Genomic DNA, 20,933 nt, shown 5'->3' on the forward strand with positions numbered 1-20,933 from the left:
CGGAAAAACCATAGCCTTGACTAGACGGACCTCTGTTGGCAAAGTAAAGTCTCTGCTTTTCACTATGCTATCTAGGTTGGACATAACTTTTCTTCCAAGGAGTAAGTGTCTTTTAATTCCATGGCTGCAGTCACCATCTGCAGTGATTTTGGAGCCCAAAAAAATAAAGTCTGACACTGTTTCCACTGTTTCCCCATCTATTTCCCATGAAGTGATGGGACCAGATGCCATGATCTTTGTTTTCGGAATGTTGAGCTTCAGGCCAACTTTTTCACTCTCTACTTTCACTTTCATCAAGAGGCTTTTGAGTTCCTCTTCACTTTCTGCCATAAGGGTGGTGTCATTTGCATATCTGAGGTTATTGATATTTCTCCCGGCAGTCTTGATTCCAGCTTGTGTTTCTTCCAGCCCAGCGTTTCTCATGATGTACTCTGCATAGAAGTTAAATAAGCAGGGTGACAATATACAGCCTTGATGTACTCTTTTTCCTATTTGGAACCAGTTATCTCTCCCTTTTACCTTCTCACTAACTATAAACCAGAGCTTCTGCTAGCAGGACAGTTTTTTGATTTGTTTGGTTGGTTGGTTGGTTGCACTGGGTCTTCTTTGCTGTGTGGACTTTCTCTACTTGCGGTGAGCAGGGGCTATTCTTTGCTATGGTGCATGACCTTCTCATTGCGGCAACTTCTCTTGTTGCAGAGCACACGCCCTAGAGCTCAGGCTTAGTAGTTATGCCATCCAGGCTTAGTTGCTCCACGCTTTGTGGAATCTTCCTGGATCAAAAATTGATCCTGTGTCTCCTGCATTGACAAGTGGATTCTTTACCAGTAGATCGCCAGGGAAGTCTGCAGGTGAGTTTTTGAAATACAGTTTCCTGGCTTCTAGCCCCAACTAGAAAAGGAGAATCTTAAAGAGTAAAGATGATTTTGCTTATTCACTAGCATTATCAGGCACAGAGTGTAAGAATCTGGCCAGCCCAGTGATGGAGAGGAAGGAATTTTCCTTTACCCTTCTAGATACTTTTCGCTGGTCTAAGAATTAAATTGGCTTGACATGAGACAGATTAAGAGAAGAAAAACAAATGTTTAACAACATGTGTACATGAGAGGGACTCAGGAAAAATTGAGTAATTCCCTGAAATGGCAAAAGCATCATTCACTTTAAATATCATTCTCAGCTAAGACAAAGAGAAAGCTGGGGGTTAGTCATTTGGGACTTCAGAGAGGAGGAAAGCAATTGACATGGAGATAGAAAAGCAAAGATTTGGTAAATGTTTACTGGGCCAGGCAGAAACAGTGGGACATAGAGTGGACTCTGATCTTTAGGCCCTGTCTAGAGTTTCCCCACCACACCTGCCCATATTACTTGCAGGTATCTCTGGTAATATCTCTGCTCCTAAAAAGGCCCTCTATCTGTATTTGTTTAGGCACTTACTCTGTGCAACCCCATAGATGGCAGCCCACCAGGCTCTGCCATCCCTGCGATTCTCCAGGCGAGAACACTGGAGTGGGGTGCCATTACCTTCTCCGTTAGGCACTTAGAGAGAAGGTCAAACTTTCGTCCTGCGTCTTTGGGGCCTTGATTGTTTTCAGCTCAAAATAAATCTGTGATTATGAAAATGGTCTGTATTTTACACTGTCCAATATGGTAGCCACTAGCACCAAGTGGCTAGGGCAATTGAAGAATTGAATTTTATTTTTATTTAATTTAATTTTTTTATTTTAAATTTTATTTATTTATTTTTGGCTGTGCTGGATATTTCTTGCTGCATGGGCTTTTCTCTAGTTAACAAGAGTGGGGGCTACTCTTGTGGTGAATGGGCTTCTCATTGCAATGGCTTCTCTTGTTTCAGAGCAAGGGCTTTAGGACATACAGGCTTCAGTGGTTTCGGCACGTGGACTCAGTGGCTGTGGGCTTGGTTGCCTGCCGCCCCCTGGCGTGCGGAATTTTCCTGGACCAGGGATGGAACCTGTGTCCCCTGTACTGGCAGGCAGATTCTTAACCACTGGACCATCAGGGAAGCCCAATTTTTATTTACTTTTAATTAACTTAAATCTAAACTTAACTAGCTATAAGTAGCTCAGGGCTATAGGATGGGGTGTACAGGTCTAGCACTCTTGACCCCAGTGCCCTCTCCCATTCCATTTAGTGGAAGAGACTGTCTGATTTGATGAGAGATGTCCCTGATCCTGCTGTCTGAATATTTGTTGTATTTACTATGTGTTGAAGGTACTTGTTAGAGTGATTCTCTGATGGAATTGGAGGGAGGGTTTCACTGCGTTTAGAGAATTGGTCATCTGATTGTTCTTTGTCCCAGCCTGCTAATAAACAACCGTTGTAGAGTTCGCTGAATTTGGTCTGAGACTTGCTTCTATCTTAATGGACTATGGTAGTAAGGTGTCTGGAGGCCAGATATCCCCCTACAGAACCTAGTCATTGCAAGGATTACTTAGCCTAGTGAGTTTGCAGCTTGCACTTTTTTTTCCAGAAATGTTTCCCAAATCTTCAGACTCTGCAGTATCTTTACTGTCAGCAAACATTAGCAGATAACAAAACAAAGGCTCCATAAATATTAAGAGTAAAATCCAGATAAGCTAGTTGCCCTCCACAGAATACTTTTTTAATGTGAACATATGCTCATGGTATTTTATTTTTAAAAAATTCTTACACCTAACACAGATTTCTTATCTATAAAATTGTTTCTAATTTATATGGTTGAATCTACATTTTGTAGTTTTACAAAGACAGCCCAATATTCTACAAAAGAACTCTGACTGCCATGTGTTGTACTATTTAGGGAATGATAGTCCTTCCATATATAGGCACTGAAAAGTTTGCCTCAATTTAGTCTCCCAAATTATGGGATCATTATATTATATGAAAGCGGCTTGTTTCATGAACACCTGACACACATTTTTCTGCCATACTGAAAGAACATTAGCAAATGAGACTGTTTATTTGTTTGCCTATCAGATTAAGGGACTACTCATCATTTAAATGTTATTGTCCTTTGCTTTTCTTGCTCTTGAACATTTTCTATCTAACTGCATTTCTGCATGTGTCATCATTTAAAAATTGCTCACCAGATCTCAGAAAGTGACGGTACTTACTAAGAACTGACTCTCATGGAAATGATGCCACATTATTTATTCAACACTCAGGGAATTCAGTGTACACAAACTTTGGCATCCTCATTAATTCTGTCTTTACCTGATGGCAGATAACGCTAGCTTGGAGTTGTCTTCAGAATACTGTAAAATTTATCCTAAGGCAAAAAGCCTAAGGAAACTGGTCACTGAGGCATTTGCTTAGTCAGCAAACCTTGTATTATTGCTTGCTGTATTATTCTTCAGCCTCAGCACCATTCATATCTATACCGTTGCATACAGGTCCTGGAGTGTGTGATTTGCAGCTGCAGTGATTCTTTGCAGGCATTCCCTAGGATCAGTTCAGTTCAGTTCAGTCGCTCAGTCGTGTCCGACTCTTTGCGACCCCATGAATCGCAGCACGCCAGGCCTCCCTGTCCATCACCAACTCCCGGATTCACTCAGACTCACATCCATCAAGTCAGTGATGCCATCCAGCCATCTCATCCTCTGTCATCCCCTTCTTCTCCTGCCCCCAATCCCTCCCAGCATCAGAGTCTTTTCCAATGAGTCAACTCTTCACATGAGGTGGCCAAAGTACTGGAGTTGCAGCTTTAGCATCATTCCCTCCAAAGAAATCCCAGGGCTGATCTCCTTTAGAATGGACTGGTTGGATCTCCTTGCAGTCCAAGGGACGCTCTTCACAGTCCAACTCTCACATCCATACACGACCACAGGAAAAACCATAGCCTTGACTAGCCAGACGTTTGTCGGCAAAGTAATGTCTCTGCTTTTGAATATGCTATCTAGGTTGGACATAACTTTCCTTCCAAGGAGTAAGCGTCTTTTAATTTCATGGCTGCAGTCACCATCTGCAGTGATTTTGGAGCCCCAAAAAATAAAGTCTGACACTGTTTCCACTGTTTCCCCATCTATTTCCCATGAAGTGATGGGACCAGATGCCATGATCTTCGTTTTCTGAATGTTGAGCTTTAAGCCAACTTTTTCACTCTCCACTTTCACTTTCATCAAGAGGCTTTTGAGTTCCTCTTCACTTTCTGCCATAAGGGTGGTGTCATCTGCATATCTGAGGTTATTGATATTTCTCCCAGCAATCTTGATTCGAGCTTGTGTTTCTTCCAGTCCAGTGTTTCTCATGATGTACTCTGCATAGACGTTAAATAAGCAGGGTGACAACATACAGCCTTGCCGTACTCCTTTTCCTATTTGGAAGCAGTCTGTTGTTCCATGTCCAGTTCTAACTGTTGCTTCCTGACCTGCATACAAATTTCTCAAGAGGCAGGTCAGGTGGTCTGGTATTCCTATCTCTTTCAGAATTTCCCACAGTTTATTGTGATCCACACAGTCAAAAGCTTTGGCATAGTCAATAAAGCAGAAATAGATGTTTTTCTGGAACTCTCTTGCTTTTTCCATGATCCAGCAGATGTTGGCAATTTGATCTCTGGTTCCTCTGCCTTTTCTAAAACCAGCTTGAACGTCAGGAAGTTGACAGTTCGCATATTGCTGAAGCCTGGCTTGGAGAATTTTGAGCATTACTTTACTAGCGTGTGAGATGAGTGCAATTGTGCGGTAGTTTGAGCATTCTTTGGCATTGCCTTTCTTTGGGATTGGAATGAAAACTGACCTTTTCCAGTCCTATGGCCACTGCTGAGTTTTCCAAATTTGCTGGCATATTGAGTGCAGCACTTTCACAGCATCATCTTTCAGGATTTGAAATAGCTCAATTGGAATTCCATCACCTCCACTAGCTTTGTTCATAGTGATGCTTTCTAAGGCCCACTTGACTTCACATTCCAGGATGTCTGGCTCTAGGTCAGTGATCACACCATCGTGATTATCTGGGACATGAAGATCTTTTTTATACAGTTCTGTGTATTCTTGCCACCTCTTCTTGATATCTTCTGCTTCTGTTAGGTCCATACCATTTCTGTCCTTTATCGAGCCCATCTTTGCATGAAATGTTCCCTTGGTATCTCTAATTTTCTTGAAGAGACCTCTAGTCTTTCCCATTCTGTTGTTTTCCTCTATTTCTTTGCATTGATTGCTGAGGAAGGCTTTCTTATCTCTTCTTGCTATTCTTTGGAACTCTGCATTCAGATGCTTATATCTTTCCTTTTCTCCTTTGCTTTTTGCTTCTCTTCTTTTCACAGCTATTTGTAAGGCCTCCCCAGACAGCCATTTTGCTTTTTTGCATTTCTTTTCCATGGGGATGGTCTTGATCCCTGTCTCCTGTACAATGTCACGAACCTCATTCCATAGTTCATCAGGCACTCTGTCTATCAGATCTAGGCCCTGTTTCTCACTTCCACTGTATAATCATAAGGGATTTGATTTAGGTCATACCTGAATGGTCTAGTGGTTTTTCCTACTTTCTTCAATTTAAGTCTGAATTTGGTAATAAGGAGTTCATGGTCTGAGCCACAGTCAGCTCCCGGTCTTGTTTTTGTTGACTGTATAGAGCTTCTCCATCTTTGGCTGCAAAGAATATAATCAGTCTGATTTCGGTGTTGACCATCTGGTGATGTCCATGTGTAGAGTCTTCTGTTGTGTTGTTGGAAGGGTGTGTTTGCTATGACCAGTGGATTTTCTTGGCAAAACTCTTATTAGTCTTTGCCCTGCCTCATTTCGTATTCCAAGGCCAAATTTGCCTGTTACTCCAGGTGTTTCTTGACTTCCTACTTTTGCATTCCAGTCCCCTATAATGAAAAGGACATCTTTTTGGGGTGTTAGTTCTTTAAAAGGTCTTGTAGGTCTTCATAGAACCGTTCAACTTCAGTTTCTTCAGTGTTATACTGGTTGGGGCATAGACTTGGATTACTGTGATATTGAATGGTTTGCCTTGGAAACAAACAGAGATCATTCTGTCATTTTAAGATTGCATCCAAGCACTGCATTTTGGACTCTTTTGTTGACCATGATGGCTACTCCATTTCTTCTGAGGGATTCCTGCCCGCAGTAGTAGATATAATGGTCATCTGAGTTAAATTGGAGAAGGCAATGGCACCCCACTCCAGTACTCTTGCCTGGAAAATCCCATGGATGGAGGAGCCTGGTAGGCTGCAGTCCATGGGGTCGCTAAGAGTCAGACATGACTGAGTGACTTCACTTTGACTTTTCACTTTCATGCATTGGAGAAGGAAATGGCAACCCACTCCAGTGTTCTTGCCTAGAGAATCCCAAGGATGGGGGAGCCTGGTGGGCTGCAGTCTATGGGGTCGCACAGAGTTGGACATGACTGAAGCGTCTTAGCAGCAGCAGCAGCAGAGTTTAATTCACCCATTCCAGTCCATTTTAGTTTGCTGATTCCTAGAATGTCGACATTCACTCTTGCCGTCTCTTGTTTGACCACTTCCAATTTGCCTTGATTCATGGACCTGACATTCCATGTTCCTGTGCAATATTGTTCTTTACAGCACTGGACCTTGCTTCTATTACCAGTCACATCCACAGCTGGGTATCCTTTTTGCTTTGGCTCCATCCCTTCATTCTTTCTGGAGTTATTTCTCCACTGATCTCCAGTAGCATATTGGGCACCTACTGACCTGGGGAGTTCCTCTTTCAGTATCCTATCATTTTGCCTTTTCATACTGTTCATGGGGTTCTCAAGGCAAGAGTACTAAAGTGGTTTGCCATTCGCTTCTCCTGTGGACCACATTCTGTCAGATTCCCTAGGATCACAGCCCTTCTATTAGATGCTCGTCTGACTGTGGTCCAAGGGCTGAGTCAGAGGGAGGGGCAGCAGGGCGGGAAATGTGTATCCATTTCTGTGGGGTATCTCTCCAGAGAGCTTGGCATGGAGTTTGGGGGAGAGGGGTAGAAAGCAGCTCCTCCTTACATGTCTGTGAGGAAACAGATGGTTTGTCTGGTTACAACTAACCAACTCACCTACCAAGGGTAGAGGAGAAGCAGAAGGGGGACAGGAAGAGACTCAGTCCACAAATACTGAAGGTCTCCTTGAGATGCCTTGGGGGACCCCGGCATTCTGGCTATGCATTAGCACATTAACTGTTTTCTTATTTAGGAGCCTCCCTCATTTAGTGCCTTTTTACCCACAATCCTGCAGACAGTCAGACTGTGTGTACCGATGACGTTTATTTATTTATTTGGCTGCATTAGGTCTTAGTTGTAGCACGGGGAGATGTTCGTTGTGGCACACAGACTCTCTAGTTGCAGCACACAAGCTTAGTTTCTCCATGTCATATGAGATTTTAGTTCCCCAACCAGGGATCAAACCCGCCTCCCCTGCGTTGCAAGGCAGATTCTTAACCACTGGACCACCAAGGAAGTCCCACGAGTGATGTTTATACTCGTTGACTGACATGACAAAATGATACTTTCAGCTTAGCCCCCTGTTTCAATTGGTCAGTGCTTCCCTGGTAGCTCAGATTGTAACGTGTCTGCCTACAATGTGGGAGACCCGGGTTCAATCCCTGGGTCAGGAAGGTCTCCTGGAGAAGAAAATGGCAACCCACTCCAGTATTCTTGCCTGGAAAATCCCATGGACAGGGGAGCCTGGTAGGCCACAGTCCATGGGTTGCAAAGAGTCAGACATGACTAAGCAACTTCACTTTCACTTTCTTTCACTCGGTCTCATTCAGTTTAGGCTTTGATGCAACACCAAAGACTCACTAATCAGTGGCTCTGAATGAGTCACTAAAGACTGGCTCAGAGTAAGCTGCCATGATAACCTGACTTACATGAAAATAAATCCATCACTGGCTTCAGTTTAATTAGCAAACCTGCTGCAAGAAGCACTGAGATCCCAACCAGCGGCCGTCTTCTTGAGTATTTCCAGTACACATGAACACTTGATGATTCTCACCGTCTCAAGAGAACACGAGAGCCGTAGCCCAGTTCACTAGTTCAATCAATGTGCCTAAGTGGTGCATGAAAATCTTTGTACTGTCTCTGCCCTGGGTAAAATTTGATGATGCTGAAATATTCTGTTTTGATACTTAAATTGGAAAAAAAATCTGATGAATGATGAAGCATAACCGATGAGGTCTTTTGCTGGCGCTCGAATTACTTGTTTACATGGATTGATGGTGGAATTGGGCTGGCTTTTTACAAGAGTGGTTAAAAAGGGCTTCTGGATTGTAGTTCCTAAACAGGATTTGCAAGGCTTTTAATGTTTTAAAAGGCAAAGTTGGAACCAGACTGAGATGTCTATCAGGGTTGTTCTTTTTCTTCTCTCTCCTTTTAAGCAGAGTTGAAGTTGTTCTTGGGGTTAAATTGACCTTAGATCGCTAAAGGGAGCTTGGTTGGTGCTTTCCCAAAAGCAGACCCTATGTTCCTTTGTCATATTGCTGATATTGATCTTTTGTCCCTGGTACCTTTATCTTGGGCTCCAGAAGGGCATTGCTAAAGCCTTCTTGTCTTTTGTCTTTGCAGGCTTGTTGATCGGTGCTGGCTGCGCCCTCTACCCTCTGGGCTGGGACAGTGAGGAAGTCCGGCAGACTTGTGGCTACATTTCTGGCCAATTCGATCTGGGTAAGTTCTCTTCATGAGTAATACTCCTTTAGAAGAGAACGTCTCTGATCTTCCACAGAAACAAAAGGTGGAAAAAGGACGGGAAAGAAAAACACATCCCAGGATTGGAGCCAGCAAACATGTGTATAACGCAATACACATATATTCATTCCTCCAGTTGTTTAGTGAAGAGCTATTTATCATATGGGCTTCCCTGGTGGCTTAGATGGTAAAGAATCTGGCTGCAATGCAGGAGACCCAGGTTTGATCCCTGGGTCGGAAAGACCCCCTGAAGAAGGGAATGGCAACCCACTCCAGTATTCTTGCCTGGAGAATTCCATGGACAGAGGAGCCTGGCAGGCTACAGTCCATGGGATTGCAAAGAGTTAGACATGACTGAGCGACTAACAGTTACTTATAATGTACTATGGGAAGGTCTGCACTATGTGAAGACCTGTAGATACAAAGAAAAGAAATGAAAAAAAAAAAGAAAGAAAAGAAATGGTCCATGCTCTGCTGAGTTTATATTCATTGATTAATTTCTTCAAAATCACATATTTATGAGTCATTGCATGCACTAAAAATAACTCTGCCTGTGGAATTCACTGTCTGAGAAGACAAAACAAACACAATGATCAAGAAAATGACAGTCAGGGTTGAGGAATCGAATAAAGCAGTTTCACTCCAGGGTAAACATAACTTTGTGAAAGAGATGGGAAGGGAGCTGAGTCTTGAACAAAGTGATGCACGTGGATTATCTGGTGATGGACGGAAGCGTGATGCAGGCAAGGAGTCAAGCTAAGCACAGCACAGGGAGGGGGAGAGGAGAGGGGTGAGGAAAACCCATCCAGGGACCATAGAGAACCAAGGAGCAGCGAGAGGTCTGGTTAAGTAGGTCCCCATTCACACCTTGCTGAAGGACTCATGAACTTTTCTGTGTGCTAATCAGAACATTTCAGGTACGCCTCACTTGTAGAGACATTCTACTTCCTTCAGTTCAGTTCAGTTCAGTCACTCAGTCATGTCCCACTCTTTGTGACCCCATGAATTGCAGCATGCCAGGCCTCCCTGTCCATCACCATCTCCCGGAGTTCACTCAAATTCGTGTCCATCGAGTCGATGATGCCATCCAGCCGTCTCATCCTCTGTCGTCCCCTTCTCCTCCTGCCCCCAATCCCTCCCGGCATCAGGGTCTTTTCCAATAAGTCAACTCTTCGCTTGAGGTGGCCAAAGTATTGGAGTTGCAGCCTCAGCATCAGTCCTTCCAATGAACACCCAGGACTGATCTCCTTTAGAATGGACTGGTTGTATCTCCTTGCAGTCCAAAGGACTCTCAAGAGTCTTCTCCAACACCACAGTTCAAAAGCATCAATTCTTTGGTGCTCAGCTTTCTTCACAGTCCAACTCTCACATCCATACATGACCACTGGAAAAACCATAGCCTTGACTAGATGGACCTTTGTTGGCAAAGTAATGTCTCTGCTTTTTAATACGCTATCTAGGTTGGTCATAGCAACCTATAAAAATGTTGTCCATAATACAACGTGATTTGCACCATTGTAACTTGTGATGCTTAGCAAATACTTGATTGAGAAACCTACATTTACTTAACCACGTGTTGACTTCTTTCTAGGTGGATATTTTGTCTGTTTCAGTTTATGTTATTTTGAAACATCTTGGAAGGAGTAGTTTAATGAAGAGAAGTCTTCTCTTGACTGAATTATTTTCTTAGGATGTTTTTCTAGAATTGGTGATAACTAGATTGACAATTACGAGTCCATAAAACACTTATTGCCAAACGATAGCCAACTTATTTTTCCCTAATATATGGATCGACAGATTTTTTTGGACAATGAATGCATAGTGAGTCACAAACTTAAACATACATCTGCTTTTCACATTAATTTTTTCTAATAAGAAAAATCTCAATGGAATTGGTCTTACAACAGTATTACTATAATCCAAGTGATTGAAAAATTTTTTATGTTAGAACTTTTTTTTTCCTTAAAAAAAAGGGGACTTCTCTGGCAGTCATGGAGTTAAGACTCCATGCTCCCACTACAAAGGGTAGGGGTTCAATCCCTGGTCAGGGAACTAATATCCCGTGTGCTGCTTGATAAAAGAATTTATAGGAAAAAAATCTGTTGGATACTGAGAAAAATGGGCAGATGTGATATCATGTAAAATGTCTGTGAATTTGAAAATGAAGCAGTTTTTGTTTGATTCAATGGACGACAAACACCTGCTTCCCTCTGGGGAATACTACTGGCTCTTTGGGTAGAGGAGATAGTGCTTGAAATACCACCCAATTTGCATGGGTGAAAAATACGAGATTTCTGTCTGTGCATCCTTCCCTCGTTGGAGGCGACACTGTCCTGAGTCTAGATGAGTCTGTGATTGCCATGAATGCAGGGAAGTGAAAAATGCAGACACAAAGTTAACTGCTGCTGCTGCTGCTGCTGCTGCTGCTGCTAAGTCGCTTCAGTCGTGTCCAACTCTTTGTGACCCCATAGATTGCAGCCCACCAGGCTCCCCCGTCCCTGGGATTCTCCAGGCAAGAACACTGGAGTGGGTTGCCATTTCCTTCTCCAATGCATGAAACTAGCCTTTCCTTTTTTCTTTTCCCCAAACGCAAACTGTATCCAAGGGAGATATTTCAGTACAGTGTTTAGCATCTTTCTTTCTCTAGTATTTGAGAAATTCTTCACTGTTTCATCTGGGCCTCAGCTTGGTGAGAACCCTGTTCTTGCTGGTGTCTAGCTGGTGTGTATTGTGTTATTGATTAGCAGATTGTAATGAAATGCAGATCCTGTTTTGCAATTTTCGCTACCATGCCCCAGGATCTTACATCTTTACAACCTTGAGGATTAAAACTCTGAATGTCGAACTTAAAGAGAAAAACAAAACACTTAACTCTTTACTAGTGATAATAACTTCTTATGTTATAAACTCACTAAAGCCGTTTTAGCAATCTCAAAATTACAGAATGTGTATGACTCAGGGAACTCAAACTGGGGCTCTGTAACAACCTAGAGGGGTGGGAGAGAGTGGGAGATGGGAGGGAGGTTTAAGAGGAAAGGGACATATGTACACCTATGGCTGATTCGTGTTGATTATGGCAAAGATGAAACCAATATCATAAAGCAATTATCCTTCAATTAAATATAAATAAAATTTTAAAAATTACAGCATGGTTTTAACTTTGGTCTTTTTATTTTTAAATTTCTATTAGATTGGATGATGAGAAAAAAAATTCAAAACTGGCATTAGCTACAGAGAAAATGAGTTATGGGTCCCTGGAAGAAGTATTTCGGGTTTATTGAGTTTCATTTCTCCAGGTTACTATTATTTTTGCAGACTCTGTGATCTTTTCTTCCAAAAGGAAACCTAAAGACATACTATGGCATAGAGGTGCCATCATGCTTTTTCCACCTAACTTAATCCGTTTTCTGCCTTTATGAAAGTATTCCTGTTTCCCGGAAGACTGATGAGGGCTAAACTTCAGTGCGTGAGGTCACAGATTCTGGAGCACCCGTGGAGGGACCCTAGAGCTGGGTTAGGAGCCACCCCCTGCATGGGGAGCATGAACATACTCCGTAAGGATGGCTCTGATGCCCAGTTTTAGTGGCTTACATACTGCTTGCCAGGGCCACACCCTGTCTCTGCTGCTTCTGCGAATCGGAGCTTGTTTCTGCTCCACTCCATAGACAGCATGTGGATGCGTCTTTCCTCCCAAGGGTTGGCAAGTATTGGTGTTTTTAAGGCTCACAGCCTCCTTATTGTGGAATATGGGTCAGTTTCTTGGCATGCCATGACTGAACTGCTATTACTCTCTTTCGAGCATGTCCTGAAAGAAATCATCATCACTTTTCTTCCCACTTTGACAGGTTATTTAAGGAGAGCATTCACTCAGTCATTCAGCCAAAGAATATTTATTGGGTGCTTCCAGTGTGCTAGGCCCTGGGCTGGGTGCTGGGGACATGGCATCAAGAAGGAATTTAGAAAGACAGTATTTACTCCCCTCGTGGGTTTCTCCAGTGACTCAGCAGTGAAGAATCGGCCTGCAATGCCGGAAACGTGGGTTCAGTCCCTGGGTCGAGAAGATCCCCTGGAGAAGGAAATGGCAACCCAGTCCAGTATTCTTGCCTGGAAAATCCCATAGACAGAGGAGCCTGGCAGATAACAGTTCATTGGGTCACAGAGAGTCAGACACGACTGAGCACAATGGCATTTGTAAGTGGAAGATGAGGCTAAGAAGAGAAAAGGCATCTCACCTGCTGGTTTTTGTCAGGTTTTGGTGCCCTGTGCTCCTTCCATCATGGAGTCTATGGTTATGAATGTGCATGCATGCTCAGTCGCTGAGCCATATCCAACTCTTTGTGACCCCATGGACTGTAGCCTGCCAGTCTCCTCTGTCCATGGGATTTCCCAGGCAAGAATACTGGAGCAGGTTGCCATTTCCTCCTCTTGGGAATCTTCTCAACCCAAGGATTGAACCTGCATCCCCTGCATTGGCAGGCAGATTCTTTACCACTGAACCACATGAGAAGCCCATGGGCAGAGGGTCAGTAATGGTGTATATCTCTTGCACTGTTTCATTTCTCTTGAAAATTGATAAAGACAATCATCAAGTTTGCCACTTGCACAGAACAAACATTTTACGACCGTCTGTCCACAACCATGGGCTCAGCAATGGTTTAAGCTGTGCAGTTGATAACCATGATGAGTCTCTTTATTAATTTTTAAAAGAAACGAAACAGGACAAGTGATAAGAATAATGCACCGTGTTGCACGGCATAGTCATGTAATAAAAGCCCAGTAGTTGTTAGCTATTATTATTCACATTACAGGACCATTTTTATTGAATACTTGCTGATAATCTCTATCCTTCCTTTATATTCCATAACAGCAAGTTGGGATTTATACACTAAGCATAAGGGCTTTATCATCAGGTTGTCCAATTGATTTAATTCATGCCTCAGAGATATTTTCATCCACCAAAGACTTTTCTAATTATATCCTTATGATCAAAAAGAGTGTTTCAATTAATTTGTCTTGCTAATTTGCCAAGTAAATTTGAGTAATTATTGCTTTCATTTTGCTATTTAATTTGATTAAGAAGACATCATGTTTCCTGTTCTTGAAATTATGCTCTCGGCTTCTCAAGAGTAGTACCGTCAACTCGGAAAACCTGGAGCCTCGTGATTTCAGAAAAGATGGCAGTGTTTTCCAAATTTTCACTCCAGTGAAGAGATCTCTTCTTCTGCAGTCTGAGCAATGACCATCCCACGTCTCTTTGAACTCTTTGACTCCTGACTGGTGTTTTCTCTCCTCTCAGATCGAACTGCACTTAAAAAAAAAAAAAAAGATTGGCATGTGTGGGGAGGTCAGCAGGCCAAAATGGGAACGAAAATAGAAAATTTCTTCTTTGAGCTGTCTCAAGCTCAGTGTTAGTGGGTACTTGTGAAGCTGAGTGACCCAGTTTTTCTGATGTGGACTAGAAGCCTCTACTTTTGCACTCAATAACAGGAGAAGCTGCTATCGGCTTCTGTGACATTGAATAAAACAAACATCCCTTTGGCCAGAAGTGAGACGACTCTTTGATTTATGTGGACTTTTTGAGGCTGCAGACAAGGCTGAGCCTCTGCCCAGGGACTGCAGGCGTCTGAGTTGTGCGTGAGCCATGCTGGCCTGCTGGGTCATCCCAGATAGTGGCAGGCAGCATCTGTCGCTCTGTTCAGGAAGAGACCCCTAACACTTGATGTGTTTCTGTTCATTCAGTTCAGTTCAGTCCAGTTCAGTCGCTCATTCACTTCCAACTCTTTGCAACCCCATGGGCTGCAGCACACCACGCTTCCCTGTCCATCACCAACTCCCGGAGCTTGCTCAAATTCATATCCATCAAGTCAGTGATACCTTCCAACCATCTCATCCTCTGTCGTCCCCTTCTCCTCCTACCTTCAATCTTTCCCAGCATCAGAGTCTTTTCCAATGAGTCAGTTCTTCGCATCAGGTGGCCAAAGTATTGGAGCTTCAGCATCAGTCCTTCCAATGAATATTCAGGACTGATTCCCTTTAGGATTGACTGGTTTGATCTCCTTGTGGTCCAAGGGACTCTCAAGAATTTTCTCTTCTCAAGAGTTTTGAACACCATAGTTCAAAAGCATCAGTTCTTCGGCGCTCAGCTTTCTTTATTGTCCAATTCTCACGTCCATACTTGATGACTGGAAAAACCATAGCTTTGACTAGAAGGACCTTTGTCAGCAAAATAATGTCTCTGCTTTTTAATATGCTGTCTAGGTTTGTCATAGCCAAGGAGCAAGCATCTTTTAATTTCATGGCTGCAATCACCATCTGCAGTGATTTTGGAGCCCAAGAAAATAAAGTCTGTCACTGTTTCCATTGTTTCCCCATCTATTTGCCTTGAAGAAATGGGACTGGATGCCATGATCTTCATTTTTTGAATGTTGAGTTTTAAGCCAGCTTTTTCACTCTTCTCTTTCACTTCATCAAGAGGCTCTTTAGTTCCTCTTCACTTTCTGCCATAAGAGTGGTATCGTCTGCATATGTGAGGTTATTTGTATTTTTCCCTACTTGGTCATTGCTTAAAGGTAATCAATGCTCCCAGTATGAGACTGCTTTTGGGGGGACTGGTTAGCAGTAAGGTGTTGCATGTGCCTTGAGATTTAGCCAGAGTTCAAGTCTTTAAAGCAGCAATAATTTCTACCTCCTCCAAGGCTATTATCTGGAACTGCTCCAAACTCTTGACACTCAAGTTCTAATCACTGGAAGTCACTTAGAACAAGGGTCCCCAACTTCCAGGATCTCATGCCTGATGATTTTAGGTGAAAGTGATGTAATAATAACAAGGTGCAGAATAAATGTAGTGCTCTTGAAACATTCTGAAACCCTCCCCCTCCAACCTAGTCCCTGGAAAACTTGTATTTCATGAAACCAACCCCTGATGTCAAAAACATTGGGGACCACTGACTTAGAAGGTCCAGCATGAGCCTATATTCCTTCACTCAGCTCTAGGGCTAGAGGGTGACAGAGAGAAGCCATGAAGCTTCTGTGAGTTAAGCTGAGACCCAAACTGAGTAGGCCCAGAGTGACCCATGGGAACATTCTGGAAGGTGATGCTGCAAAGGATAGTTGGAAACTTCCACAGACAGAAGTCCAACTTGGCTGGTGCTGAAGTGATGGAGCAAAATGTCCTGGCACCTCCAAGGGAAGAACAATCAGCTTTGTGGGTGCCTCTGCCTTCTTAGGGGCCTTTTTTCCAGAGATGAAGGATTTTTCACTTTCATCTCAGCCAGTGGGGAGAACCTATTCATTTCAGGGGCATGAATTCAACCCGTCCATTTCTGGGCCCTAGCAACAACATTAGAGCATTAATATTTCCACTTTGGGCTTCCCTGGTGGCTCAGATGGTAAAGAATCTGCCTGCAATGCAGGATACCCGGGTTAGATCCCTGGGTCGGAGAGATCACCTGGAGAAGGGAAAGGCTACTCTCTCCAGTATTCTTGCCTGGAGAATTCCATGGACAGAGGAGTCTGGCGGGCTACAGTCCATGGGATCACAAAGAGTCAGAGACAGCTGAGCAACTAACACATACACATACACATTTCCACTTTTAAGTATAGCTTTAGTAAATGCCTCTAGACCTGCTTTAGGAAAAAGTACCCCCATTCTGTATAATCCTAGATCCAATTCTATCTGCTTTCCTAAACCATCTTTGTTCGTTCCTCTGGGACAGGATTTTTGCAACACTGCTGCCTATGTCAGTTTGATGGTTCATAGCAGTATTCAATAGATGTATTTATTCAACGAGTATGTATTAAGCACATTCTAGGTACCCAAAGTTGTGCCATATACTTAGAATAAAATTATGAATTAGATAGATAGGATCCTTACCTGCTTGTCACATATCTACTGTCTGCTAAATGGTTCAAAGAAGAGAGGGAGGCTGAGAGAGAAGGAAGGGAGAGAAGATAGAAAGGAAGAAACCTTATAGCTCATTTTTGACTAACAAGGCAGTTGCCATCAGAAGCTGAATGTGATATCCTGGAGAGAATCATGACCATACTCTCTGAGGGACTAATGGCTTAACCACCTCCTAGAAAGTAATCAAGTTCAGGGTCATAGTTTAAAGAACCAAATACCCTGGTAGATGAAAAAGGAAATTGCTCTAAATCTTTCCTTCCTGAAGTCTTTTTTGGTTTCATTGTGTTAGAGCAGGATCTTACCTGTTGTTGTATCAATGCCTTTTAAAAACCTAATTCAGTGACTTGCTGTGATTTGTAGCAGTGGAATTCAGTGCTAACGGAAAAAAGGAAATGTGCTTAGAAAACCTGTGGGAAATGAGAAATATTCTTCCCAATAGTTTGGTGGCCACAAGATATTAAGAACTAATAAGATATGGCCAGCAAACTATTGGAAAGAATATGTTAGTCTCTCTTTTAAAGATCTTTCTTAATTTTTTTTCAATGGTTACCTTTTATAACACCAAAGAGTAGATATACCTGAACTGTGTGCCTTTAAGACAAATAGGCTATATGAACATCATCTGGAATAAATATGTAGATTTATTAAAATTTTCCCATAATTAAGGATTTGGTGATAGTCTATTAAGAAGATTCTATGCCCCTCCCCCGACCCCCACCATCCCAAGCAGATAATTCCTTCTGATAATGTAATACACATTTTTAATATAAATTTATTTATTTTAATTGGAAGCTAATTACATGAATCTGCCATGGGTGTACACGTCCATCCTGAACCCCCCTCCCACCTCCCTCCCCATACCATCCCTCTGGGTCATCCCAGTGCACCAGCCCCAAGCATCCTGTATCATGCATCAAACCTGGACTGGCGATTTATTTCACATATGATATTATACATGTTTCAATGCCATTCTCCCAAATCATCCCACCCTCGCCCTCTCCCACAGAATCCAAAAGACTGTTCCTTACATCTGTGCCTCTTTTGCTGTCTCGCATACAGGGTTATCATTACCATCTTTCTAAATTCCATATATATACATTAGTATACTGTATTGGTATTTTTCTTTCTGGCTTACTTTACTCTGTATAATAGGCTCCAGTTTCATCCACCTACCTCATTAGAACTGATTCAAATGTATTCTTTTTAATGGCTGAGTAATACTCCATTGTGTATATGTACCACTGCTTTCTTATCCATTCATCTGCTGATGGACATCTAGGTTGCTTCCATGTCCTGGCTATCATAAACAGTGCTGCGATGAACACTGGGGTACACGTGTCTCTTTCCCTTCTGGTTTCCTCTGTGTGTATGCCCAGCAGTGGGATTGCTGGATCATATGGCACTTCTATTTCCAGTTTTTTAAGGAATCTCCACACTGTTCTCCATAGTGGCTGTACTAGTTTGCATTCCCATCAACAGTGTAAGAGAGTTCCCTTTTCTCCACACCCTCTCCAGCATTTATTGCTAGTAGACTTTTGGATCGCAGCTGTCTTTTCACTTTGCTTATAGTTTTCTTTGTTGTGCAGAAGATTTTAATTTTAACTAGGTCCCATTTGTTTATTTTTGCTTTTATTTCCAGTATTCTGGGAGGTGGGTCATAGAGGATCCTGCTGTGATTTACATCGGAGAGTGTTTTGCCTATGTTCTCCTCTAGGAGTTTTATAGTTTCTGGTCTTATGTTTAGATCTTTAATCCATTTTGAGTTTATTTTTGTGTATGGTGTTAGAAAGTGTTCTAGTTTCATTCTTTTACAAATGGTTGACCAGTTTTCCCAGTACCACTTGTTAAAGAGATTGTCTTTTCTCCATTGTATATTCTTGCCTCCTTTGTCAAAGATAAGATGTCCATAGGTGTGTGGATTTATCTCTGGGCTTTCTATTTTGTTCCATTGATCTATATTTCTGTCTTTGTGCCAGTACCATACTGTCTTGATGACTGTGGCTTTGTAGTAGAGCCTGAAGTCAGGCAGGTTGATTCCTCCGGTTCCATTCTTCTTTCTCAAGATTGCTTTGGCTATTCGAGGTTTTTTGTATTTCCATACAAATTGTGAAATTATTTGTTCTAGCTCTGTGAAAAATACCATTGGTAGCTTGATAGGGATTGCGTTGAATCTATAGATTGCTTTGGATAGTATACTCATTTTCACTATATTGATTCTTCCGATTCATGAACACGGTATATTTCTCCATCTATTAATGTCCTCTTTGATTTCTTTCACCAGTGTTTTATAGTTTTATATATATAGATCTTTTGTTTCTTTAAGTAGATATACTCCTAAGTATTTTATTCTTTTCGTTGCAATGGTGAATGGAATTGTTTCCTTAATTTCTCTTTCTATTTTCTCATTATTAGTGTATAGGAATGCAAGGGATTTCTGTATGTCTATTTTATATCCTGCAACTTTACTATATTCATTGATTAGCTCTAGTAATTTTCTGGTGGAGTCTTTATGGTTTTCTATGTAGAGGATCATGTCATCTGCAAACAGTGAGAGTTTTACTTCTTCTTTTCCAATTTGGATTCCTTTTATTTCTTTTTCTGCTCTGATTGCTATGGCCAAAACTTCCAAAACTATGTTGAATAGTAGTGGTGAAAGTGGGCACCCTTGTCTTGTTCCTGACTTTAGGGGAAATGCTTTCAATTTTTCACCATTGAGGATAATGTTTGCTGTGGGTTTGTCATATATAGCTTTTATTATGTTGAGGTATGTTCCTTCTATTCCTGCTTTCTGGAGAGTTTTTATCATAAATGGATGTTGAATTTTGTCAAAGGCTTTCTCTGCATCTATTGAGATAATCATATGGCTTTTATTTTTCAATTTGTTAATGTGGTGTATGTAATACACATTAGAAGACAGTTCTTTCAAATCTTTATGCTATGGCTCTCAATCTCAGGAGAAATATTTCTGCCCCAGAACTGAGAATTCACAAACTTATGTGTTAGTGACCTTCCTGTGCATTTTTACCTTTGTTTCATAATAAAAGATAAAATAGAAATAGAAGATAAATGGCTTAACATGTCTCCTCTTAAGAAAGGGCCATTGGTGAGCATTTTTAATAAACCCCTCAAAAATGTTTTTAGGATAAAACCCAAAATATAACAAAGTAAACAAAGGGCTTATCTTTTCTGACTCTTCATCTGATTTTTATCCTGGTAGAATGTTGACAAGAACTAATTAACATAGAGAATTTATGGGATAAAACTCATTTATTGGATCTTTTTGGAAAATTCCATATGAATGAATTATTCCAGATAAATGAATTTTCCCCTTAAGGGGAAAAACTTGGACTGGATTTAAATCTTGGTTTCACTTCTCAAGAGTTGTTTGATTCTGGGCGAGTTCTGGAAGAGTTCTAAGCTCTCAGAACTTGAGTTCTTTGGTCTCTAAAAGAAGATAATACTACTTCACCTGCCTGTTAAAGTAATTGAAGTGATAGTGAAAGATGCTTCATACATAAAGATGCACAAATAAATATCAGTTCTTCCTTTTTGCTTTAAACACAAACATATTTCCTGTTTTAATCATGTTGAAAAAGTTTGAGGATATGTCATATGCTTTTACATCAATTTAATATATAAAAGATATAAAAAACATAAACAAGATTTTTTTTAAAAAATCATTAACCACTATGCTGTCATATGGAATCATCCCCAAGACATCCCCAACAGGACATGTGTAGAATGATTTGCCTTTTCACTAAATAACCAAGACTGAAAAAAACTTTTGAGTTCTCTGTACTTTTTTGTAGTTGTTTTGCAACAGTTTTATGTCACCCTGTCAGTGATAATTCATTACAGTTATTAATTACCCTTTTCTCTCCTTATTCCCTCACTTCTAATTTGTGTCCTTTTCTGTTGAGTCATCATAAATCATTTTAGAACCATGCTTTAAAACACACACACACACACACACACACAGAGTTCAGCGCTGTTTCTGTGCACTGTGTGTCTTTGAATCACTGATTTTTGCCTATTCTGGACAGCTTTTTTTTGGACCCCTTGATCTGGGGTCATGTTTTGGATAGCTGAGGATGTCAGCTCCACGATATCTGGAGACATACGGTACTTGGGTTAGCAACTGGATGTCTTGATGACATTGGTAACTGAGTTCAGTGTTATATTAACCCTTGTTCTAGGGGTGAGTTTTAACTCGAGGTCTCCAGACCATTCAGGATGCCCACAGTCCATCAACAGGCTTCGGGAAATTTGTGATGTCACTGAAATTGTGTGCAAATGTCATAGGCTTGTGCATATGTGCATTCTCCTGGAGAGAGTATTCATAACTTTTATTCATTATTCAAATGGATTCCTGACACAAGAGAACTCAGAACCGCTGGTAAGCAGCATTTGGA

The 20,933-nt window shown here is 41.6% G+C and overlaps 1 protein-coding gene across 2 annotated transcripts in view; it reads left to right on the plus strand.

The window, feature by feature from the left end:
• The window catches only part of LHFPL6 (LHFPL tetraspan subfamily member 6), a 234,106-nt gene that overhangs the window by 198,557 nt on the left and 14,616 nt on the right, over positions 1-20,933 (plus strand). For both annotated transcript variants that reach the window (XM_070800163.1, XM_070800164.1), the window contains exon 3: positions 8,499-8,597. In XM_070800163.1, coding sequence (XP_070656264.1) covers positions 8,499-8,597 — 99 coding nt within the window. The remainder of the gene's footprint in view (positions 1-8,498; positions 8,598-20,933) is intronic.

The sequence above is a fragment of the Bos indicus genome, chromosome 12 (assembly GCF_029378745.1).
Source record: "Bos indicus isolate NIAB-ARS_2022 breed Sahiwal x Tharparkar chromosome 12, NIAB-ARS_B.indTharparkar_mat_pri_1.0, whole genome shotgun sequence".
Lineage (NCBI taxonomy): Eukaryota > Metazoa > Chordata > Mammalia > Artiodactyla > Bovidae > Bos > Bos indicus.